Source organism: Brassica rapa, chromosome A09, assembly GCF_000309985.2.
Source record: "Brassica rapa cultivar Chiifu-401-42 chromosome A09, CAAS_Brap_v3.01, whole genome shotgun sequence".
NCBI classification, from domain to species: Eukaryota; Viridiplantae; Streptophyta; class Magnoliopsida; order Brassicales; family Brassicaceae; genus Brassica; species Brassica rapa.
This window is the reverse complement of record NC_024803.2, coordinates 994,789-1,019,745: the sequence shown is the minus strand read 5'-3', so window position 1 is coordinate 1,019,745 and position 24,957 is coordinate 994,789. Positions and strand designations below refer to the sequence as shown.

General features: G+C 40.0%; 4 protein-coding genes and 2 pseudogenes across 6 annotated transcripts; 2 read left to right on the top strand and 4 right to left on the bottom strand.

The window, feature by feature from the left end:
• The first annotated feature begins 160 nt into the window (after nt 1–160).
• LOC103836747 (phytochrome A-associated F-box protein) lies at nt 161–1,790 on the top strand. Of its 2 annotated transcripts, XM_009113040.3 has the most exons (2): nt 161–741; nt 790–1,790. In XM_009113040.3, exons 1-2 carry the CDS (start codon nt 330–332, stop codon nt 1,557–1,559), a joined length of 1,182 nt encoding a protein of 393 aa, XP_009111288.1. In that variant the 5' UTR covers nt 161–329; the 3' UTR covers nt 1,560–1,790. The 2 variants fall into 2 exon arrangements, with proteins under 2 accessions (XP_009111288.1, XP_009111287.1); XM_009113039.3 differs by having other exon boundaries at nt 170–1,790.
• On the bottom strand, nt 1,602–6,489 carry LOC103836745 (annotated as a pseudogene).
• Nucleotides 6,490–7,529: 1,040 nt separating this feature from the next.
• LOC103836820 lies at nt 7,530–18,796 on the bottom strand (annotated as a pseudogene).
• Nucleotides 11,026–13,164, bottom strand: LOC103836744. The gene has a single exon (XM_009113036.3). It carries the CDS (start codon nt 13,162–13,164, stop codon nt 11,188–11,190), a length of 1,977 nt encoding a protein of 658 aa, XP_009111284.2. The 3' UTR covers nt 11,026–11,187.
• Nucleotides 13,489–20,186, bottom strand: LOC103836743. Of its 2 annotated transcripts, none has more exons than XM_018654768.2 (27): nt 19,953–20,186; nt 19,566–19,809; nt 19,403–19,491; nt 19,030–19,143; nt 18,800–18,946; nt 18,024–18,679; nt 17,806–17,930; nt 17,585–17,676; nt 17,159–17,381; nt 17,005–17,071; nt 16,774–16,922; nt 16,627–16,697; nt 16,360–16,533; nt 16,198–16,269; nt 16,016–16,117; nt 15,850–15,939; nt 15,677–15,752; nt 15,491–15,587; nt 15,350–15,419; nt 15,097–15,276; nt 14,875–14,997; nt 14,708–14,791; nt 14,425–14,609; nt 14,202–14,340; nt 14,061–14,120; nt 13,874–13,978; nt 13,489–13,797 (listed from the first exon to the last, which is right to left on the bottom strand). In XM_018654768.2, exons 1-27 carry the CDS (start codon nt 20,052–20,054, stop codon nt 13,684–13,686), a joined length of 3,750 nt encoding a protein of 1,249 aa, XP_018510284.1. In that variant the 5' UTR covers nt 20,055–20,186; the 3' UTR covers nt 13,489–13,683. The 2 variants fall into 2 exon arrangements, with proteins under 2 accessions (XP_018510284.1, XP_009111283.1); XM_009113035.3 differs by having other exon boundaries at nt 19,917–20,159.
• A 2,005-nt stretch (nt 20,187–22,191) lies between these two features.
• LOC103836740 (uncharacterized protein P8A3.02c) lies at nt 22,192–24,647 on the top strand. Its single transcript, XM_009113033.2, has 4 exons — nt 22,192–23,345; nt 23,417–23,448; nt 23,764–23,922; nt 24,182–24,647. Exons 1-4 carry the CDS (start codon nt 23,162–23,164, stop codon nt 24,464–24,466), a joined length of 660 nt encoding a protein of 219 aa, XP_009111281.1. The 5' UTR covers nt 22,192–23,161; the 3' UTR covers nt 24,467–24,647.
• The last annotated feature ends 310 nt before the right edge of the window (nt 24,648–24,957 follow it).

The following is a 24,957-nucleotide window of genomic DNA, read 5'->3' as shown; positions in this document are numbered from 1 at the left end:
AAATTATTTTTAAAATGGTTGTTTTTTTAGTATTTGTGCTGTTAGTTGAACTATTGTATTGTAAAATGTAGCAAAATATATTTTAACATATTCACTGCAACAATGTGTGTTCCAAGAATCTCCAAAAAGATCTCGTTTTATTGTCGCGCATTATTCACTTGTCTGAATGTGTGATCCACATAAAACGTACTGTATTAAATAATTCCGGTTTAATCGAACCGGATAAAATACACATTTACAACTTTATAGAAATTAAAAAGTAAGCGAAAGTGAAGAGAAGAGTGGATAAGACAACATTAAATTTCAAGAGGCTGAGAGAGAAAGGAACCATGGCCGAAGCTGGTTGCTTCTCCTTCATACCAGAAGACGTTGTCTTCAACATCTTCTTCAAGCTCCAAGACGATCCTCGAAACTGGGCTCGCCTCGCATGCGTCTGCACCAAATTCTCCTCGATCGTTCGGAACGTCTGCTGTAAAAAACTGTGCTACTCTTCAATCCCCACCGTCGTCTCCGAACTCCTCCCTTCTCCCTCCGCCGCTTCCGCTTCTTCGTCTCTTCCTCCTCCCGGCGGCTGGGCTTCTCTCTACAAACTCGCCGTCTGTTGTCCCGGTCTCCACCACGCCGGAATCCTCCTCGAAAACTCCGATTTCGGTTTGGAACGCGAGCTCGGTCCCGATCAAAGCCTAGATCCGAAACCTAAACCGGCGGGTCCGGGTCTAGTTTCGAAACAAATCGGATCCGGTTTAGAAACGCCGTCGTTTCACTCTGCTTCGAAACAAATCGAATCTGGTTTAGAAACGCCGTCGTTTCAGCCTGCTTCGAAACCACACGGACCTGGTTTAGTAGAAACGCCGTCGTTTCAGCCTGATTCAAAACCAGTCGGATCTGGTTCAGAAACGCCGTCGTTTCAGTCTGTCTCGAAACAAATCGGATCTGGTTTAGAGCCAACGACGCCGTTTAAGTCTGTTTCGAAACAAGTCGGATCTAGTACAGAAACGCAGTCGTTTTGGTCACTCTACGACGATCTCTACACAGACACACTCTCAGCTCCTCCAGAAGCTTCCGTCACCGAGCCACAAGAACCAACCGAACCCTCCGAGATCCGACCCGGCCGGGGCGACCTCCCGGCCAAGAAACGCCGCAAGATCTCCCGGTCACTCGGATCCCACCTCGCTCACGGAGGATGGAGCCTCAGCCGCGAGCAAGGCACCAAGCTCCTGGCGAGCAGGTTCCGCGGGGACTGTCTGTACATATGCAACTGGCCAGGGTGCATCCACGTGGAGGAGAAGCGTAACTACATGCTCTTCAGAGGCGTGTTCAAGGACTTCAAGAGGTCACGAGTGTGGAGGACGATCAACGAAGACGGTGGCGGGAGGAGCAAGGTGACGGGGTTGAAGTGCGCGTTTTGTGCGTGTGATGACACGTGGGATATGCACTCCTCGTTTTGTTTGAGGAGAGTGTTTGGGTTTCATGATGATGGTGAGCCTGTTGTGAGGGCTTATGTTTGTGAGAATGGGCATGTCTCTGGTGCTTGGACGGCTTTGCCTCTATACACTTGAAAAAGCTAAATGGTCGTGTCTGAATGTCTTTTATTTTTTTGATGCTTTGTAGGAAACTGTGATCCTAATGTATGTGTAAGAGACGAGATTCAGTTTCATCTTTGTTTTATTATCCGTTTGCTTTGGATTGTTTGATGTTTTGTAGGAACTGTTAGCGCTTGTGTTGTTGCATTCTGATTCATGTATAAGCTATTACGTTGATAAAATTAATGTGGTGGTTTTTATATGAAATGAGATTCACTTTCATTTTTATCTTATGATTATGATTGTTGCTCATTTGATTCTAGTCCCCATATGTATGAAAATGAATTTTGTTCGCTGTAGGCCACGTTATACATGTGGTTGTGAGTCTAGGCCTGTTAATGATGTGGGCCTGTATAAGCCCGTATAAATTTTGCTGTCTCGGCAGTTCATATAGAAGATTGCCAACTCCCAAACTAAATGTCAGTCATTTGACAATGCCAAAACGTGAAGTAAACAAATCCTTAATAGCAAAATAGAGTAACAACATTTTAGAAAAGAGGAAGTGGATCAGAGGGTTTAATAAACTTAAAAAGCTAATATAATAACCCTTAGCTAATAATAAACTTGAAAGAAAAACATGATAATAAGTTCAGCTCTGGAACTAACAGTATCTTCTTCACTTGTCTTCCTTAAGAACACCTACTGGTTTCGCTTCTTCCTTAACGGCTTCATCTTTCTTGTCTCCTGGTTTTGCAAATTCTGTTGAAATTACAAAAAGCATTTAGTACGTTAATACAATTAATGACACAAACCAGAAAAACACCCTCTGAACAAAATGTTTCCCTAAGACTACTTTCATCATCTCAAATGCAGTATGAGCTACTTGACTATCAAAAAAATTCAACCAAGGCAAAATGCTCTTAGTTCATCAAGAAGATATAACACAGACATAAACTAACAAGGTCGTTAAAAACCCTTACCTTCATCATCACTGTCTTCAAACTCTTCCATGCCACCCATGCCACCAAGTCCTTCAAGTCCAGCCATAACACCAAGTCCACCCATGCCACCAAGTCCTTCCATACCACCCATTCCACCAAAGTTCTGCAAGAAGAAATAATCGACAATGAAGTCAGTTCTCAAAGCTTATATATAAAACAGAAGATAGACAAGATTCACAAGCTAGAAACTAACCGAGAAGTCCATGCCACTCATTCCTCCCATATCCATATCTGCTGCACCTAAATCAAAACAAAAAATCACAAACGAGTTAACACCTCCAGAACTTTATATAAACTGCAGAGTCTCTACATACACAAGTATAGATATACAATAAGCTTTAAGACGAATGCTAACCATCGTTGCCTTCGTCATCCTCATCTACCTACTTATCCCAATCAACCTTAACATAGTGCGGCGCTTTCCGTCCACGAATCAGCTTATCCCACCTCTCAGGCTCTGCTTTCTCTATTACACGGAAGATGCTTCTTACTCCAATGTTAATCTTGCTCTCCTGAAAAAATCAAAGAAACGTTTCAGAACCTTGCACCAGGCAACAACAAATGAAACAAACAAACAAGACCAGGTTAGTCAACGAATCTAACCTCTACATTGACTTTATCGTGAAGCTCGAGTTTAAGTTCATAAACGTGGTTCTCAGGACCAGCTTTTGCAGAGAAATCAAAGACACCTTCAGCATCCAGATTAACTTTAGTCTCCTTGGAATCCGCTAATACAGTGAGCTAGTGTACAGAACAAGCACCCATCAGAGCAATAGCATATCTCTGAGTTTCCAAGCACCTTGAGGTAGATAGGGTACATGCAACGAGACTCACACCAGAAGCAAAATGGGCGAGTTACACTATTATTCAGCACCACCTCAAACGATTCGTCAACCAACGTTGCTACGGTTCTTGGCATGAGCCCTGCAGTGTCTCCGAGCACACATTTTCTATGCAAACTAGCCCGCTTATCTTTACACGTGTAGAACCATTTCTTTGAATCGGTTTCTTTTTCACAGATGTCACACCAGTATTTACCAATTGCCTCCTCTTCTTCGCCATAGCACAGTGAGAGAGGATGATCGTCTACTCTGTGCTTTACCACTTGTGGTAGAGTTGAGCATTTGAAGCACAATGTGAATCTACAATCATCTTCAATGCACCTGAGGACATTACATCTTTCCCTTTTGCAACCATTGCATATTCCACCTTTTTCTGTTGGAATGTAATATAAGGGATGGTGGGGATGACTTGGATGGACAAATGGCTCAGAAATTGAACCGCACAAGACATCTAACTCCTTACCCCCATCCTTGTACATGAAACCATTGGACCTTCGATAGCAAGCAACACATTCGAAAACTTCTAGCTCTTTGTTTGTTACTAGAGTGAGCCGATCATTGTGGAGCACATGCCTTTTCTTTTTAGGACATTCAGCACACTTCTGATGGAGAGAAAAATCACAATCCATACATCCATAAAAGGATTGGAGACCGATGGGATGGATGCATGCGCTGCATCGTTTGTTATTCTCATACAATATACCATTCCCATGGATTCGTCTTAGGTAATGCTCTTTGTGGCTAAAATGATGTATTGTGTTGTCGTCTGTCACCACATATGGTTCTATATCTTCTTCTTCTTCAGGTACTTCTTCACACATCATTTCTGGTAGCACATTTAGAATGAACAACATAACCAGAACACCTCTGACAAGAAAACCCGCCACAAGTCCAGTCCACCTTCTCACGACAAACTCCGCACACAGAATTCATAGCACCATCACCAAGAAGCAAAGTACGAGAAATACGGTGATCATGGCGATTGATGTTAATGACACGTGGAAGGCCAAGACAGTCTTGATGAATCATGAAATCACACTGAACGCACATGTAAGGGCTTCGATCTCCCTTGAGACCGCAAGCATTACACGTAAACGAAAGCAGTCGTGGAAGAAGGGTGAGTTGGTGATCATGAGATTTCAAATCCACAGCAGCTTGCGGTGGTGGGTGCAGAATACAAGGCAAATCCACGGTGAAATTACAAGAAGAACAATGATAAAAATATTCACCAATCTCTGTTCCGCAAAGACGACATTTACCATCAGAATAGTCTGGTGGTGGACCTGTGAGGAGCTTAAGAGGATGCAAGGAGTGGTAAGGATGGTTTACCTCTGGCGAGTAATTTAGCTTTGTTGCTGGGGGCCATACACAATCCACGTGGAAGGACATATGCATTCATGACATTTGTAAGGAAGTCCACCAGGACCCTTCCCGCATTCAGAACAGGCGAACTGAGTCCATTCCTTGAGAAGTATGAGCTTGTGGGGGTGCGTCTCAAAATTGTCAATAACATTTGGTGGTTGGCGCTTGGCACAGTGTAGATCCAAGTCGATGTTACACACGTCACAGCGGTAGAATAGCTTTGAGATTTTCCAACCACAAAAATCACAATAGTTAGGTGATTCGTGTCGAAGCTGGAGAGGGTGATTGGGGTGAGATGGGTGGTGGATGAATTCAGAGAGCTCGTCGTTGCCACATTTCTTGTGGACGAAAAAGTCACAGATTTTACAATAGTAGCCCTCACTCATAGATTTAAAGCGTTGACAACAATCACCTCTCCTCAGATCATTCCAAGGCATCATAGGATGCTCGTCAAACAATGGCCGTAACAACACTCCCTCAGATTCCATTTGCTCTCTAAAGAAGATGAAGAAAGAGGAAAGTCGAATAATGGAGATCTCTTGAATAATGGTGTTGGTTGTATCCTCAAAGCTATAAAACCCCTGATAAAAAACGTGTCTCTGCTGCTATCAATAATTGCTGCTATCAATAATTGCCGCAACAGTAGTCTCTTTTTTTTTTCTACCTTTCAGATATATCTGTCTGGAAAGTATATAAGAATAAGAAAAGTTGTTTATTTCAGGCATACTAGTCATGTTTTTTTTGGCTCTTGCAAAATCACTAGCATACTTTTGCAGGAATTAAGAAAGGAAGATAGAAAAAACAGTCTCAGATGTTTACTTAGACAAACATAATTACAAACTTGTATACTCACTTCCGCTTGTCTAATCAAAATGCTTATAATATTTTTCAACCTTAGTTACTAGTGCAGATTACTCTTGAAATTGTGAGAGGGGTTGATTATAACATGGAACCCAAAGAGAAGCTTCCTAATTCACCTCACAGAGCAAAGTATTTACCTGAAGTTCCAGGCACCTTTAAGATGATAGCGTATTGCTATGCGACTTGCAGCGCCTGCAAAGTGGACAGGATATACCTCTATTGAGCACCACCTCAAATGGTATGCCAAAGTACTTCAGTGTGTTCCCTGGCATGAGCCACCTAGTGTCTCCGAGCGCACACGTGTAGAACCAGTTCTTTGCATTGGTTTCCTTCTCACAAATGTCATACCAGTATTTACCATTTGCCTTTTCTCCATAGCATAGTGAGAGAATATAGTCATCAACCTATGCTTTGCCACTTTTGGTAGAATGGAACATCCCAAGCATAAGAAAAATTGACAATCATCTTCAGTGCAACTGAGCACTGCAACTATGCCAGAACTATTGCAACAATTCAAGCAGACTCTATGCTTGTTTTCTGGGATGATTACGGAAAAAAATGACTCAGGAATTGAACTGCACAGGGCATCAAACTTCTCATCTCCATGCAAGTATCTGACACCGTTGGATATTCTCCTACAAGCATCATCAACACCAAAAGAAACCAATCTTTTGCTTATAACTAAAGTAAGGTGTTCATTGTGTAGTAAAGTTGTCAAGGAGATTTCAGATCTGCCAAGTAGTGTTCTACTATCTGCAAACCTTTGCAGGGAAAATAAATTAGTTTTTGAACAAAAAGACCATTTATAGACATCTAAGCATATGTAAAAGAATGGTGAAGAACACTCATGTCATATTACTTTAAAAGTTAGATTTAGCAGACTGATGAAAGCCGGACATATGAACACTCGCACATACCTGTATATTGTATTTGACATCATTTAGTCACCATTTTCAGATTTACATAAAAACACAATGCCAAACCAATTTGTTTTTACATAAAATCCTTGTAACAACTGTGAGAGAGTTTCTGATTTAGAAAAAAAAATGATGGGATTGTTATGAATCTGATCATGTAACTCCTTTATTGATAGAATTAGAGCAGTTACAAGCAGACATAGAGTAGAAACTCAAGCTAAGATCTCATCCCAAGCTCCATTCATGATCTCATGGCGATCATAAATCACAGAGACTCATAACGTCTTATACAAGTTTCCACAATATTCAGCATAATCTTCTAAGGCTCTCGTCTCTTCCAGTTATACTCCTTGTGGTCTCTAAGAGAAAACCCTCAGACCAAAACAGAGCCTCTTTGCTTATTATGTTGCAGGTGCCAAGTCAGCACTATCTCAGTACCTATCAGGGATCTTCTTAATAAGGAAGCTCTGATAATATGTGTCGGATAAATTTTACATAGGCAATCAGGCTTTTTGTGTGGAAAAAACATTCACCCAAAGCTTGGAGTTTTAGTCCAAGTGTAGCTCATTATGGGCATATGTTTGTGGATAGATTTCTCTCTTATTTTTGGTTACATACAGAAAGGAAAGTTATAATCAACAGAGAATCAAGCTATAATCAATGACACGCTTGATTTGAGATCCACTAGACGTTTCCTTTGCTGTTAATGAGCTGAAGTCGCTCGGTATCGTTTCAGAACTTGGCAGGAGGAACTGCTTCTTCCTTTTTCCGCATTCAAATCCACCTTCCATTAGATGCAACAAGAGCTTCTTCTCCGGTATCTTGCTCTTCAAGTTTGATATTCGTACCAACCAGAGGATCTGAGGAATAAGCCTGTGGATTCTTTGCTGATTCAGTACTGCATATTTTCAACCCAAGAGAAGAGACAGATAATGTTTCAATAAGGCGGAGACAACACCAAAGAAATGGCTGACATGTGCGAACAACTCTAGTTATACTATATTCTTTTGAGAAGACAGCTCGTTTGGTTATAGCAGACCTTATGGATAAGATAAATACATTAGGGAAATCAACTTATAATGAAAGTGAACTTGTCCAAGTAAGAATATAAGAAACTGAAACGGACAAACATCTTTGCCTCCATGGTGTACTTTATTACACTACAGGTTTTTTGAAAAACAAATTAACGCAATCAATAGAGCACAAGTATCTCTCTGAGGTTCCAAGAAGCTTGAGGTTGATAGGGTACATGCAACGAGACTTACACACACTACAAAATGGGCGAGTTACACTATTATTGAGCACCACCTCAAACGAGTGGTCCGGCGACTCTGCTATGCTTCTTGGCATGAGCCCTGAAAATTTCCCGAGCACACACTCTGTATGCAAACTGGCCAGGTGATCTTTATAAGTGTAGAACCATTTCTGTGGATTGGTTTTTCCCTCACAAATGTCACACCAGTATTTACCACTTGCCTCTTCTTCGCCATAGCAGAGTGAGAGAGGATGATCGTCTACTATGTGCTTTACCACTTGTGGTAGAGTGGCGCATTTGAAGCACAATACAAATCTACAATCATCTTCAATGCACCTGAGCACATAATCTTCCTTGCTGTTGCAACCATTGCATATTCCATCTATCTCTGTTGGAATGTAATATAAGGGATGGTGGGGGTGACTTGGATGGACAAATGGCTCAGATATTGAACCGCACAAGACATCTAACGTCTTATCCCCATCCTTGTACATGAAACCATTGGACACTCCATCACAAGCATCACAAGCGAACCAATCTTGCTCCTCGTTTGTATCTAATGTGAGTCTTTCGTTGTGTAGTACTACATGCCATTTCTTTTTTGGACATTTAGCACAGTTATGGTGGAGAGAAAAATCACATTCCATACAGCTATAAAAGGACTGGAGGCCGATGGGATGGACGCATGCACTGCATCGCTTGTTCTCCTCATACATAATACCATTCCCATGGATTCGTCTTAGGTTATGCTCTTCATGGCTGAAATGTCGTATTGTGTTGTCACCTATCACCACATAGGGTTCTACATCTTCTTCTTCTTCAGGTACTCCTTCGAGTTCTTCTCCGTTCCACACATCATTTCTGGCGGCACATTTAGAATGAACGACATAGCCAGGGCACCTCTTACAAGAAAATCCCCCACAAGTCCAGTCCACCTTCTTGCGACAAACTCCGCATACAGAATTCACAACACCAAGAAGCAAAGTACGAGAAACACGATGATCATGGCGATTGATGTTAATGACACGTGGAAGGCCAAGACAGAAATGATGGATCATGAAATCACATTGAACACACATGTAAGGGCTTCGATCTCCCTTGAGACCGCAAACATTACACGTAAAAGAAAGGAGTCTTGGAAGAAGGGTGAGCTGGTGATCATGATCTTTCAAATCGACAACAGATTGTGGTGGTGGATTCACAACACAACGCCAATCCAAAGTGAAGTTACAAGAAGAACAATGATAAAACAATTCTTTATCTAACCTTTCTTCCGCAAAGACGACATTTACCATCGGAATAGTTTGGTGGTTCACCCGTAAGGAGCTTAAGAGGATGCAAGGAGTGATAAGGGTGGTTTACCTCTGGTTGGTGATCTAGTGCGTCTGGGTGCCATACACAGTCCACGTGGAAGGCTAAATCTTCACATTCTTCACATATGTAAGGAAATCCCCAACAAATTCCAACACCATTTCGAGAAGTCTTCCCGCAATTTGCAGAACAGTAGAAGAAGGTGGTCTTTTTCTTGACAAGTGTGAGCTTGTTGGGGATGCATCTCAAAATTGTCAATAACATCTGGTGGTGGGTACTTGGCACAATGTAGATCCATTTCAAAGTCACACACCTCACAACGATAGCATAGATTCTGGATTTTACTTCCACATATACTGCAAGAATTACCTCGTTTTTCTTGAAGCCGGAGAGTGTGATTGGGGTGAAAAGGGTGGTCGATGATGAATTCAGAGAGCTCGTCACCACATTTCTTGTGCACGAAGAAATCACAGAGTTTACAATAGTAGCCATCACTCTGAGGTTCAAAGCAATCACAACAATCACCTTTCCTCATATGATCATTCCAAGGCGTCATAGGATGCTCGTGAAACAATGGTAACAACACTCCTCCCTCAGATTCCATTTGGGAAAGAAGATGGGTATTCTCAAAGCTAGATCAAATTTTCAACGCAAGATTAGATGGTTAATCTCAAAGACCTTCTTATAAAAATAATAGACTTACTGTTCATGTCTGACTTTTGGTTGTCATTTTAAAATAGTTAATCATTGTTGATTAATTAGTTCACTATGTTTACTTATTTATGACAGAAACTGACAATACAGCTAATGATAAATTATTTTTCTTTTCTCGTAGAACTTGTCGATATATGGGATGGTGGCATGTGAAAATAATAATTGCACTAGCTGTACATTAGTATATTGAATAAACAGCTTTCCAAGGTATATGCCGTGCCTAATCCTATTAAATAAGTAAATGTGATTTGATACTCTAACGGTTACGCAATTGACTGAGAAAGTCAGTTCTCAGTTTCTCTGTGTGCGCAAAAACGCCAAGTTGCAACCACTACAGGTTTCATCGTCGTCCATATGAATATGTACGTAATACAAGGGATGATGGTGGGTCACATAACATAAGGGATGAGACTTGACGGTATACATATAATTCAAAACAACCCTTCCTGAATAGACAGTGAATTTGGAAACATAAGCGAAAGTCTCATACTTGGTACAGAAGTTACTGCTTATGTCGGGAAAACCTGTGAGATTACCCTCCTCTTGTCTCAAACACTAAGCTTAGGGCAGAAATCTAAAAGGACAAGTAAACTCATCGAAACAAGCCATCCTGATACGTTCCGGAGTTGCAGGAGTGTCCAAAGGGAACCATTTGCTGCCAAGACCCACTTCAAACTGATTGAGCAATGGCACACGCTAGCTTCCTCATATCATTGAAAGTCATCATAGATGCTCGTGATACAAGCATTTAATAGTCATATACAATGATAAAAGTTGCTCACATTTATTGATCCCGTATGTATAAACATGATTTATGGTTGTGGATTCAGGCCTGGTAATGGTGAATATTTTGTGGGACTTTTTTAAGCTTGCCTAGATCCTTGCAAACTCAAATGTGTCCAATGCATTTGCCAGAAATGTGGATACTTTCTGTAAACAAATCCCTAATAGCAGAGTAACAACATTTCATAAAAGGCGATGGACCTCAAATAAAATGAAAGTTCGCAATCATTTGAGCAAATGCATGTCCCCAAGGTTCCAAGAAACTTGATAGGATAAATGCAACCTCATTCGATTTTTCTAGCACCAAAGCTTTGCTACGCTTCTTGGCATGAGCCTTGTAAAATTTCAGAGGTTACTTTCAAATAAAACGGAATTAAAACTCAACCACCAAAATTCTTGTTTGCTAAGAAAACAGCTCACATTTTTTTTTATAGCAAACCTTATGGATAAGATAAGTAGATTAGGGAGATCAACCCATAGTGGAAATGAACTTGTCCAATGAAGAATATAAGAAACTTAAATGAATAGACATCTTGCCTCCATGGCCTACTTTTTTTACACTACAGTTTTAATGTATGTCTCTGAGGTTCCAAGCAGACCATGTCTCCATTTAAAGAATTATAAACAACGAAAAGAGCAATAGTACGTCTCTGAGTTTCCAAGCACCTTGAGGTAGATATGGTACATGCAACGATACTTACACCAGATGCAAAATGGGCGAGTTACACTATTGTTGAGCACCACCTCATACGATGTGCCCCACAACTTTGCTACGCTTCTTGGCATGAGCCCTCCTAAGTCTCCGAGCACACACTTTGTATGCAAACTAGCCAAGTGATCTTTACAAGTGTAGAACCATTTCTTTGGATTGGTTTCTTTCTCACAAATGCCACACCAGTATTTACCACTTGCTTCTTCTTCTTCTTCTTCGCCATAGCATAGTGAGAAAGGATCATCGTCTACTCTGTGCTTAACCACTTTTGGTTGAGTGGCGCATTTGAAGCATATTACAAATCCACAATCATCTTCAATGCACTTGAGTAGACGAAATTCCTTGGTGTTGCAACCATTGCATATTCCATCTTCTTCTGTTGGAATAAAATATAAGGGATGGTGGGGGTGACTTGGATGGAGAAATGGCTCAGAAATTGAACCGCACAACACATCTAACTCCATACACCCATGCTTGTACATGAAACCATTGGACCTTCGATGGCAAGCATAACAAACGAAGACTTTTAGCTCCTTGTTTGAAACTAAAGTGAGCCGGTCATTGTGTAGCACATGTCGTTTCCTTTTAGGACATTCAGCACACTTCTGATGGAGAGAAAAATCACAATCCATACAGTCATAAAAGGAATGGAGACCGATGGGATGGGTGCATGCGCTGCATCGTTTGGTATCCTCATACAGAACACCATTCTCATTGAATCTGAGGTAATGCTCTTTGTGGCTGAAATGTTGTATTGTGTTGTCATCTATCACCACATATGGCTCAACGTCTTCTTCTTCTTCAGGTACTCCTTGGAGTTCTTTCCCGTTCCATACATCATAACTGGTGGCACATTTGGAATGAACGACATAGTCAGGACACCTCTTACAAGAAAACCCACCACAAGTCCAATCCACCTTATTGCGGCAAACTCCGCACACAGAATTCACAACACCAAGAACAGAAGTACGAGAAACACGGTGATCATGTCGATTGACGTTAATGACATGCGGAAGCCTAAGACAATCTTGATGGATTTTGAAATCACATGGAACGCATATGTAAGGGCTTCGATCTCCCTTGATCCCGCAGGCATTACAAGTATAAGAATCGAGTCTTGGAAGAAGGGTGAGTTGGTGATCATGAGCTTTCAAATCCAAAAGATATTGTGGTGGCGGGTTCAGAACACAACGCCAATCCAAGGTGAAGTTACAAGAAGAACAATGATAAAACAATTCTTTATCAACCTTTCTTCCGCAAAGACGACATTTTCCATCAGAATAGTCTGGTGGTGGACCTGTGAGGAGCTTGAGATGATGCAAGGAGTGGTAAGAGTGGTTTATCTCTGGTGAGTGATTTAGCTCTACCGATGGTGGATGCCATACACAGTCCACATGGAAGGCTACATTGCAATCATCACATCTATAAGGAAATCCATGACCAGCCTTCCCGCACTTAGCAGAACAGTCAATTTCAGTCCACTCCTTGACGAGTGTGAGCTTGTGGTGGTGCATCTTGAAATTATCAATAACCTCTGGTGGTGGGTACTTGAAGCAGCGTATATCCAAGTCGAAGTCACATATAGCACAACGATACGATAGAAACAAGCTTCTCCTATCACATAAAGCACATACGGTATTAATAATAATACCTTGAGTATGTGGACGAAGCCAGAGAGTGTGATTGGGGTGATATGGGTGGTCGATAGATTCAGAGAGCTCGTGTTCGCCACATTTCTTGTGCACAAAAAGGTCGCATATTTTACAATAGTATCCATCGCTCTGAGATTCAAAGTGATCACAACAATCACCTTTCCTCAGATCATTCCAAGGCATCATAGGATGCTCGTGGAACATTCGTAACGACACTCTCTCAGATTCCATTTTCCTCTCTGTATACTCAGTGGAAGAAAGAAGAAGGAATGGGGTTGAATATGTGACTCTTTCTTAGGTTACTCACAGAAAAACACTCCCCTCAAATTCCATTTTGTCGTGCACTAAGAAGAAGAGATAAGGTTGAACATTGTGCATCTCTTTCTCTGGCCACTTAAATTCTATCCCCTCTCTAAGTTTCCTTCTGTCCTGTCAAAGCTAGATGAGACATGTTCGCATTAGTGTGAAATGTTTAACCCAACCCTTAAGAAGATGTAGCAAGTTTACAAACATTCAAGACTTGCATAACACTATAGTATACTTTATCTCGAAGCATAACATCATAAAAATTGCAATATATAATTTTATCCAAGAAGGGATAGCTTTCAGGATTTTAGAAACATGTCCGTATCCTTTAAAAGATCCTAACACCTCATTAAATGAGCACTCTTTCTCTCTTCTGTACATAAAATTTTATAAATTAAAAAAAAAGGAAACAAATCTTTGTCTCCTTCTCTCACTCTGTCTCATCTACATGAAGTAGCTCAAGGACGTCTTCTTCCTTGATCCTCCTTCTCCATACAGCTCGTTCCATTGCTGAAGCTCGTTCATGTTCGATGAGTCTGTTGACACACTCGCACATACCTATGTACATGTATTTCAGATCATTTAGTCCCATCTTCCATCTGTATATAAATACAATATAACTGTTTCCACCTACCTGTTCATGGGCAGCCTTGAAATCAGTCATTGTCAATGGACGAATGTCTGTGCAGCTATACAATGGAGGCGTTGGACGGTTCTCAGCCTCAGCTGCAGTTTTTTCCTGTAACCAAAACAACAGTCAAGTGTAAATATAAATGGTCTTTTGGAATTAGAAGCAATGCATCAAAAGTTGGAAACCAAACCTTCTTTTCTTTCTCTAGTATTTCTCTAATCGGAAGATGTGCCGCAGTTACACAAAGATTCTGCAACCAAATAATAGAATGTGAGTTTTGGTACAAGCCAAGGAGATTGAGATTCAAGGAGAGAGAGAGAAAAGTAGAGACCTTCAAGTCACTTCCTGAGTACCCATCTGTCATATTTGCAATCGCTCCCAAATCAACGTCTGGTGATATTTCTTCCTTGGCTAGAATAACGCTCAATATCTTTGCTCTGTTTGTAGCATCTGGAAGATTAACCATCAATCTGCATAGACAAATTGATCGGACGCTCAGCGATAGTAACAAACATGATGAATATTGTTTATAAGAGACAGAATGTTAGCTTTACCTCCGGGGAAGCCGTCTAATAACTGCTTCGTCGAGGTCAAATGGTCTGTTGGTAGCAGCAAGTACCAGAACTCGTTCTCTATCCTTTGTTCGTAAACCGTCCCAGTTTATCATGAATTCGTTCTTCATCTTACGCATAGCTTCATGTTCCCCTGGATTCTCACGTCTTCCCAACATGCTATCCACCTATATATCATTTTTTCAGCAATCATCATCAGGTCGAGAAAGTACAGAAAAGCTTGGCTTCAAGGGAGACGTGAAACAGAGAACGCTTTCAAGCATACCTCATCAACAAATATGACACTTGGAGCGATCTTGCTCGCTAAAGAGAAGACGGCTTTAACATACTTCTCTCCCTCACCAAACCACTGCAAAGCATTCGCATTAGTTGGTCAATTACAGTCTTTAGAAACAGCATACACAAAAATTAAAATCACTTTTGAAGAGATACCTTTGAAGTAATACTGGACATTGAGATATTGATGAAATTTGCGCCAGCTTCAGTTGCTACTGCCTTTGCCAGCATCGTCTTCCCGGTACCAGGAGGTCCAAACAACAGAATACCTTTCGTAGGCTGCAGGAAAAAGTGATCATATATATTTGTTGTCCAGGAAAGAGAGAGAGAGAGAGAGAGAAACAAACATGTGTGAAAACGTAAAGCCACGAAGGATACCTTCGTTAGCTGGCCTTTGTCAAATAATTCGGGTCTTTGAAGAGGAAGCATGACCAACTCTTTCAATGTATCTTTCACATTCTCTAGGGCTCCAATATCATCAAACGAAACACCTATATCGCTAGGGGGAATGACATCTGATAGGAGTTTTTTCTCAAATTCGTTCTCAGTAACAACATCCTGACAGCATAGCAAAGCAAGTTAGATTCGAAACTTACTTAGGAGGAAAGATATTAAAATAACATAATATTACCTTGAGAGATTTCTTTAGACTCTTGTTTTCGTTCTGAACACCAAGTAACATCTGCAGGCCATATGTAATGCTGCAACACATGCAAAAGTGTTATTTTCAAATCTAAGGTTACAGTATTTCAGAATATACAACGAAGCTAACCTTTCCGCTGAGATAACAAGCTTGTTGTCTTTGACTGTAGGTTCTGAACAGTTCATAAGATGGTGGCTAAAGGCCCAACCAACCACTTTCTCAGCACCTAGAAACACATACAGTAACTGGTTAATCACCGAAGCGGCTCATCAATGCAGATAGAAAATAATAAAAACGGTAGGGAAAGAGGCCCACTTTCGGGAAGAAGGGTTTGATCCTTGATGCACAAGGTTCCAAGGTCAGGGCAGTCCAGACGGTTTTTGGTGAGGACCTGTAGACATTATTTAACAAAGAAATAAGCCAAAGAAAAAGAGGAAAAAAAACAGGAGCGCTTAGATAACTAAAGGACTTGATAAGAAGATACTCACTCCAAGGATGCTGGTTATATTAGCCTGAACTTTCAAAAGCTCGGTATCACGGTCCAGTTTCTCCTTCCAGTCCGAGAGCAAAGCTTCATCCTATTATGTCTTGAGAGCATAAGAAAGTGAAAAACAAAATGAACCCAGAGGAAAAGAGATGAATAAAGATATCGACCTGCGGTAACTGGATGGCGACTTTGTTAGGAAATAGCCGAGTTATTTGTTTCATTGATTTAGGTGTTTCTTTGCTCCTGTCGTGCAGTTTACTAAAATTATCCTGCAGATGATAAGCAAAATAATATTCAACATCTCAACAACATTCAATGCAATTTCGAAAGTGGAGAATAGTCACTATACCGGAAATGCAAGATCTAGTAAGGCCGTCTGGTTGCCGCCAAACTTAGTAAACAAGAAACCTCCTGGATGGGACTGAAAAAAAAAGAAGAATCAAAACTCCAATCAATTAATACTGATAGAGATGCCAAAAGAGAAACAGAGAAGATTAGATAGGTCTCTTACTTTCTCCTTTCTGGTGTCCAACTGGGTTTGTGAGGCCATGACAACAATATTATCCGGTAAATTCTCGAGCTTGCTCTTCAAGGTAGCATATACGTCACTATTCCCAACCAGAGATTTCTCAATATCTTTAAGGAACAGTATCAATGACCCTCCTTCAGCCTCACTAAGTGCGACCTATGATACGAGTCAAGAGGGTTAACAATCCTGCACCTAAAAGGACCCAGTAGTACTCTATCCCATTCCCATTGCTTATAAAGTAAAATGTACCTCAAAGATTTCATTAACGGCGAGTTTATCAGCATCATCACCAGAAGAACCATCTAAACGGAGTGAGCTAGCTGCAAACAGAAAATGTTATCAGTAAAATAATATATTTTCGTGTCTTAAAATTGGAAATAACTGCCCGCCAATTACCAGCACAAAAGAAGCCGTGGTCCTCTTCGCAGAGGCCACCAAGATCATTGCCATCTGGCACAGGCCTATCGAATCTAATCCCAATTTTTGATGAAGAGTTGTCTTCAAATGCAAGGACTACTTTTCCCTGGAAACCAATGGTTGGTCCCCTATAAGTACAAAGCAGGAGAAGTGTTAGAACTGAGTTCTGAATATAGCAGATGTGAAGACTTAAAAACAGGAAAACCATACCTAAGTGGTGGGCCTTGAAGAGAAGAAATTGCAGAAGATGAAGGACCTAGAAATTTCACTCGGTCACCTAAATATAATAGAAGTGCTTGTTCAGTAACATGCGAAGATTGGTACAGCAAAGTAAGTAAAATATCAGATGACAAAAACATCATGCCTGCTTTAAATGTGTAACTCTTAGAAGTTGCTGTTGACACTTCTTGCTTTGGCAAAGCTTGAGAACTCAACATTGATCCACCTGTTATATCAGCGTCAACACTTGAAGTTGGTTTCTTATGTTGCAATGCTTGTGCAGCCTGAACAGCTCGTTTAGCAAGCATAGAGAGCCTTTCACGCCTAGAACCTTCTTTAGATGATTCAGCTTCCCTCGCTGGTGATCCCTGAAGCCATCCAGAACAGTAAAAGAAATCAATGAATTCGCTGTAGTGACCGAAAAACCTACTAATTTTCAAAGAGCCAGTTGAAAACAATGGAAGAGTGGACACTGACAAATATAGCATCTAAGCTTAATATCCACTTACTCAAGATACGAAATTGTAATGCTATCACAAAAGAGAAACTAATGGGAGAAAAGGAGAAGTACCCCAGGCAATAGAAGAGAGTCAACGATCATTAACTTGGCACCAAAATTCTTCGCAAGTGCTTTTGCCAACATTTCCTGATATATCTCAGAGCCTAATAATATGTCATAAGGTAAAACTTTGTTAGAAAAATAGGCATATCAGTCATATATGTGAAGGTAAACTTGGCTAGAGGAACGGACACATTAAAAATAGTAAAAACACTTAAGGTAAAGCCTCATACCTGCTGGTCCAGACAGCAAGATACGGGGACTCGTTGTAGGCAAGTCTGATGCATACTTTGCGAACTTGCTCCCACCCTCCATATGGACATACATCGATGCTATTAAAACATCCTTCGTAGTAGCACTGCAAGAATTCAGAAATAGTTTCGACTATAATCATCAAACCATCAAAATCCAGATGTATAGTGGAATTTAGCATAATATATAACAGCCAGACCTTAGAAAATAAGGGAAGTTATCCAAAGAAACATCTATGTTTTGAGAAATTAGTATTCCTCCTCGCAGACTATCCTTAAACGCTTGACGTCTAGTCGATATAGTAGAAGAAATGTCAAATTCTTTAAGGAGTTCTCTCACTTCCCTTCGTTCATCCAGCAATTTGGAGATGCCTCTTATATCCAATGACGAGGATTCCCCAAGAAGGCGCAAGATAGGCCTAATTTCAAAACCAGAAGCAGGAGGGTTTCCACCATCGGCTTCTTGAAAAGGATCCAGTCCACTGCCACCGGCATTCAGATTCTCATTGGCAGTGTAAGAGGTTGAAGCAACAGCTTTCTCCACTGAAGCAATAGCAGCATGATCATTGTTACTATCAACATCGTTCATTTCGGTGTCTGAGATGCAATCATTGCAGCTGGGAGGTTCCTGTGGAACCTCTGGATTTTGCTGCCTTTTGGCAGATTTAGCAATTGGTGGTCGAAGATGTAAGTTGCGGTACTTTGATAGAGATGCCAATATAGAGGCCCCATCAACAGCTGATGACTCTCCTGCTCTTGTCTCAGAATGAACCCGGCCACCTCGAGCTTCAAATAAAATCTGTGAAGAAGCTCTGTCAGGAGCGGCTTGATTTTCATCTTTAAGAGGTTGAAATATCTAGACAAACGTTAAGAAAAAGTTTGCAAGAAACCACTGAAATCAAATGGCAAGAACATTATTATAAAAAAAACATAAACGTGAAATCAAAAAATTTTCACACAACTCCAAAAAGGATACATAAGCATGTCTCCCAGATATGTTGAAGATCACCTCGTCCCCACCCCGGAGGTGAACGAGAGCACCTTTCTGGTAACACTTTCCATTCACCTGAACAAGAACTCCATTCCCAGTTATCTCCAAAGTTGCAACCGATGGACCTCCGTTCTGCCCAAAAACTAGGTAAGCAAACGGCTTTCCTTAAAGTCAATAAAAGACCGAGTTAGATATGTACAATAAGATGTTTTTACCTCAGCCTGCTTAAGTTCACAAAGGGTGCTGGGCATAGATTGGTCTTTGATAGATAAATCACATCCCCGACGTCCAACAGTGAACACAGGGCCCCTCATGATACGGTGAGGGTTCTGAAATTGCAGAGAAACGCATCAGAACAGTCAGAAACAAAACTGAAAAGTAGAAATGTCTCAAACTCAAAACAAACAAACAAAACCAGAGTCCTAACTGCTACGAACTAGCACTGTCGGATAAAAATAAAAGAAACTGGACATGCAGACAACTAAACTAGATCCTCGTGAACTAAAAGACCAGATCTTTACTTAAACTGTACACTGCTAAACCTTCTATGAGCAATTCAAAGACCAGATCATGATGCAATTAACCCACCTGAGGATACTGGGAAAGTAGCTTCGCCCATGGAGCCTTAGCCCTTTTCTTCCCCGCCTTCGTCTTCTCGCCATCCGCCACCACTTCCTCTAAATCCACAAACACACCAAAACATTAGAAATGCTAACTCTTTCTTTATAGACACTAAGAGAAGAGACCAAACCTGCAACTGCAGGGGTAGCCAATACATCGACTTCAGGATTAGCATCAGTCTCAGGAGAAGCCTCCCTCAAAGGCACATCAGTGAGAACAACAGGCTTCTCCGCAGCATCCACACCTTGCTGCGGATCAGAGGATCTCAGCTCCGGCTCTCCAGATTCCGATCCAGGATCCGAACCCGGTCCCTGGTTCTCGATCGGAACCTCACTCGCCGACGAAGACCCCGCCGGTTCCGCCGCCGCAGACGCCTTAGGTCATCCAAAAAAATTCAAAATCAGATTCAAATTCAAAATCAAAATCAAAATCAAAATCAGATTCGAAATCCGGACGCAAGCAATCAAACAATCAATCTCACGGATTCGATAGCAGTAGAGGCGGCATCGATCTTGACCTTAGATCGCTTCGAGGGGCGCGGAGACGACGCCGACGGTTCAGGGGATGAGGAGGAACAGAAACGCTTGGAAGCGGAGGAGCTACTTCTCGTCTCAACCATATTGACTTCGTTTCGCGTTGATTGATCCAAGAAGAAGAAGAACCGCTTGGTGGTTCCCGATAGATAGATAGAGAGAAGAGATAGGAGGAGAAAGGAGGATAGACGCGAAAATGGTAAAAAAGAATAATTAAATCAGAGAGATTTTCATGTAAAATGATTACTCTCCCAGGTCAATTTATAAATCAAAATTAAATAAAACCTGCAACTTTATTGTATGTACTGTTTGTATGTGTGCGTTTAGAGTGCATTACAACATACGACACTTTTTTCTCTTTTTTAACGCTATAAGACACTTCTTGCTGGTCAGACACTTTATTGATGTGCTGGCTTTTTTCCGGACATTAATGCCCCTCGCTGGTGGATCTGAGAAATTGAGAGAGAATGTGTCGTTAAGTGGGTATTAAACTTAGTTACGTATGTTGTTGGTAAGAGGGACAAATTTCAGCCGTTGGATGTAAATCAATCCGACGGTTTGAGGCTTATTCCTGGTTTGTTTTCAAAAATGATAGGTGTCGACAATAAATGCAGGGTTTCTCTTCTGTGTGGAGACTGAAACGAGCCGCCGCTGAGAAGAAGAAAGGTAATTGCTTGAGATTTATGAAAAGAAGATTGTATGTAATATTTGCAGTTTGGAAACAGACGAAGGAGAGCATGTTGAAAAGGAGGTTGACGAGCTAGATGTCAGGCCTAGATGTGGACGTAGATGGAATAAGTGTGTGGACATGGATGGAAAAGTGTGAACGATAAAAATGTGAACATATATATAAAAAGAAAATGAATCAATGACAAAAAGATGTATATCTGAAACGTGAAATTTTTAGTCATCGGTAAAAGAATTTATTTCAGCTTCTTGCAAAAAAGATTTAATTGGCCAATAGATAAAAGAATTACAATGGATCTGCTTGTTGCCGTAATCACCGTAGATAGCTCAGATGGCTTTACGCCTTTCTGGTGTCATAAGAAAAGTTTCAGTAACAAAACCACTACAACTCAGAAAATGAACATACAATTCAACGTTACACCAAAGCTAGAGAAGAGAAACCAAAGATCCTAACCAAGATAAAAAGTTTTAGCATATTCAGCACACACTTGAACGCCTCGATCATAAGCTTCAACTAACAAACTCAAACTCCCAGGACGAACAATATCTTGGGGTTTCTTTACATCAAGTTTAGGAGAAGTAGTCGTAAGCTGTGGACATGGACACAATTAATGTATATAAAATGTGGACATGGACACAATTAATGTATATAAAAATGTGGACAAGGATTAATAAAAATCCCTCAGCTTTGAGCAGAGTTACACAAACATAATCCCTCAGCTTTAACTTCAATTAAAATTATAGAAAACAAATTGATGAATGGAAGAACCAACCTCTTGGATATGATAGAGAACAGAGTCTTCGAGGAACATCTTCAACAGCTTTTACTGGACGGAGAGTGGCTTGAGGAGCTTCGGATCGAAAGGCGACAGAGACGACGGCTTGATTCTGACAGTTATGATCCTGATACCGGTTGAAGTGTTTGTGGTGGGTTTGGTTGCTCAGTAATCTTTGCTTTCTTCTTTGACTTCAATTTCGTCATGGTTCGTTACGGATGATGAAGAAGGGCGACGAAAAACAAAGGAAATTGGAGAAAGATGATGAAGGGCAGGGCCTCTGGATTATCCGGTGTTCTCCAAGAATTGATAAAAAAGATATAAAGGTGTTTTGCGAGATTAGGGATAGGAGTTCAGGAAATGGAGAAAGTAGATCTGAGACTCATAAGTGGAAGAGACAATATACGTAATTTTCCAAATTCAAAAATTGATTTATGAAATTGCAATTTAAAAATTATTATTTTATCAATAAGAGAGTTGAGTGGGATTGATTCGTCAGAGAAGAGCTAGAAAAAGGGAGTGTAGTTGAAGGACATGCAAGACATTGCACATAGATAAAGTGTGTCTCCAGCCACAAGTGTCTTAATATGATATTGGAAAGACATAATGTGTGTTAGAGTGTAAAAAATTCGTGCGTTTAATTGCATTATTGGTCGGATATCAAAATAACTTGACCGACTTATTATATCCATAGTGCTGAACAAAATCATATATTTCTTCCTTTCCGTTCTTTAAGTTATTTAAGAAAAAAATCATGAATGAATATTTTTCAAATTTTTTACTAAATATAATTCAACCAATCATAAAATTATTGAATATGAGTATAAACAGTATATAGTATTCATATACAAATACAATAACAACTTTTTTTTTTGAAAAAAGTCATAAAGCTCTATAATGAATGCATGTGATTATTTACTTATTGTTGTTAGAGTATGATGGCTATAATTACTGCACTGTAAGCCTACTATACAACCGTCAACATGGTAGATTTTACTTCCATTTTTAGAATGGGTCTTTTCTGTTTTTATTTTCTTATAAATAAATAAATAAAAATGTTCCCTTTACTAGTTTCTTGAAAAGGAAAGCGAGAGTTAGATCCGCTTGTGCAGTAAGCACTTGGGTAACAAGAGTCTACTTGCTTTTTCTGGAGATTGACTCCACAGGTCAGTCAAACCTTTTTAACTTTACCACATAACAACACCCGCAGAATCACTATAGTCAAACTTTTCTGTTAATTACTAAACCATACTACTATACTGAAAATACTAATCTGCTTAATCAAGATCAGCTTATAGTTTATTAATTTATCTAAAACTTCAAATTATTTTTACCGTCACCATTTTTGTCATTAATTTTTCCCAATTTTTAAGACAAGTAAAGAACCGAACCGGCTCGCTGCTACAGTCTCGACAGATACATGGGGGGTTTGGTTCGTCAAACAGTTGTTGTTGTAGTTAAGGCACGTGGGCGCATGTACAGCGTGGATGATACATCGATACATCACATGACCTGTTTGCAATTTGATATTAAGACGGTCAATGCGAATGTTAATTTTTTTGTTTTGTAATCATAAGAAGAAAACAATGAAAGGGGCTTTTATATTAGTTGCAGATAAAGCAAAAGAAGTTACAAGCCCAATAAGCTATAGTTGTTTCGGCAAGGGCCCAATAATAAACATACTTGCTGAACCTGAGAGAAATGAAACGGCAACCTTGTGATCGAAAATAATGGACGACGAAGAAGAAGCGTACTTGAAGGCGGCGTTTGGCGATTCTTCAGACGATGAGCATCTCGCAGATCGCGAAACGACGGCGGTTTGGGAGAGAGTGGAGAAGATCAATGGTTTATGGCTATGTAGAAACTTTCTCTCTGTTCATCATCAGTCTCATTTACTCTCCGCCATTGTCAACGGTACCCTTCTCTCTTACCACTTCATTGTAATTTCTTAAGCTTAAAGTTTTGTTCTTTATAAATTTCTGCAGAAGGTTGGTTCGTTGAAGAATCTATTAACCAGGTACTGAAACCACTAACACAAAATTGAAATTGTTCTATCGCATTTATGAGACATTGATTCGAGCAGCCTTGGTTGGTGTATGAATGAGTTGGGCATCGTGTTTTTCCTATGTGTGTTCTGTTTCATCTTAAGTGATTTAAAGATTTGAAGCCAAGTTGTATGGATTATGGTTACTTTTGTTGTGTTCTACTTCTTACCAAACAGGAGTTACGGTTCATGTTTTTTTGGGTTCTTTGGTGTGTGTTTTTTATTGGAGTTTAGTGGGAGATATTAAAAGAAATTAAAGTTTGTCTTTTTTTTTTCTTCGTTTGAAAGGCGATGAGATTTGGTGATCTACCTTCATGGGCAACAGAACTATCTGATCTCATACTCGAGTCCGTGGAGTCTGTTGATCTTCCGGTGTTGCCTGCTGATTTGCTGTGGAGAGAGCCTCTGTTCAACCAGTTCATTGTCAATTTATACCAACCAGGTGAGGTACGATACTTTCACTTCTTAACTAGAAGAACCAATAGATAACATCTTGTTATGGTTTCTTGTAGGACTAGAATTAGTAGTTTAATGCTTGATCCTTTAGATGCAAAAGCTAGAAGAAACCAATAGGGTAACAACTTGTTGTGGGTTCTTGGAGCATTACAACTTCATACTTCAAGAGAGAGAGAGAGAGAGTTGCACAGTGAGGTGAAATAATCAATCATAGATAGACATTAGATCAAAATCTCATGTCTCTTTACAGGGGATTTGTGCACATGTTGATCTGCTGCGTTTTGAAGATGGAATTGCGATTGTCTCTCTTGAGTCTCCTTGCGTGATGCGGTTCAGTCCAGCAGAACAGGGAGAAGGTGAAGGTGTGGATGTTTTGTTGAGCCCAGGATCTCTCATTCTCATGTCTGGAGAAGCTAGATATAGATGGAAACACGAGATTAACAGGAAGCAGATTGGGTTTCAGGTATGGGAAGGAGAAGAAATTGATCAGAAACGAAGAATCTCCATCACCTTGAGGAAGCTATGTCCATCTTAGGTCTGACTTGCTAAGTTTAGTCATCTTTTTGTAAACTGTATGTGCTTAACTACTACTTACATGAGTAAGAACTTTTAGTTCTTTTATTTCCCATTTTTACAAAAAATGTTATTAAACATACAGAACAGTAATTGAAATACTTATGATTATAATTATTTAAAAGGTGTTATTTGTTTATGAATTTTAATTGATTTGAAATTTATATAAATTTAAATATTAAATTTATTAATTACCAAATCTAACTAGTCAATTTTAGCTAGTAACAAATCTATGTGTTTATTTTGGTAATAAGTTTTTGTACTTTTAGCAAATATTTTTTAAGTAACTAAAATTATTATGAATTCGAATCCACTACATATTTGAACTAAGATTCATAGATTATTAACACAGATAATTTTTAATCATAAATTTAAAATTATAAAACAAATAACACAATTAAATTTCAAGATCAATTGAAATACACAAACTGATAATCTCCTCTTAAATTCTGT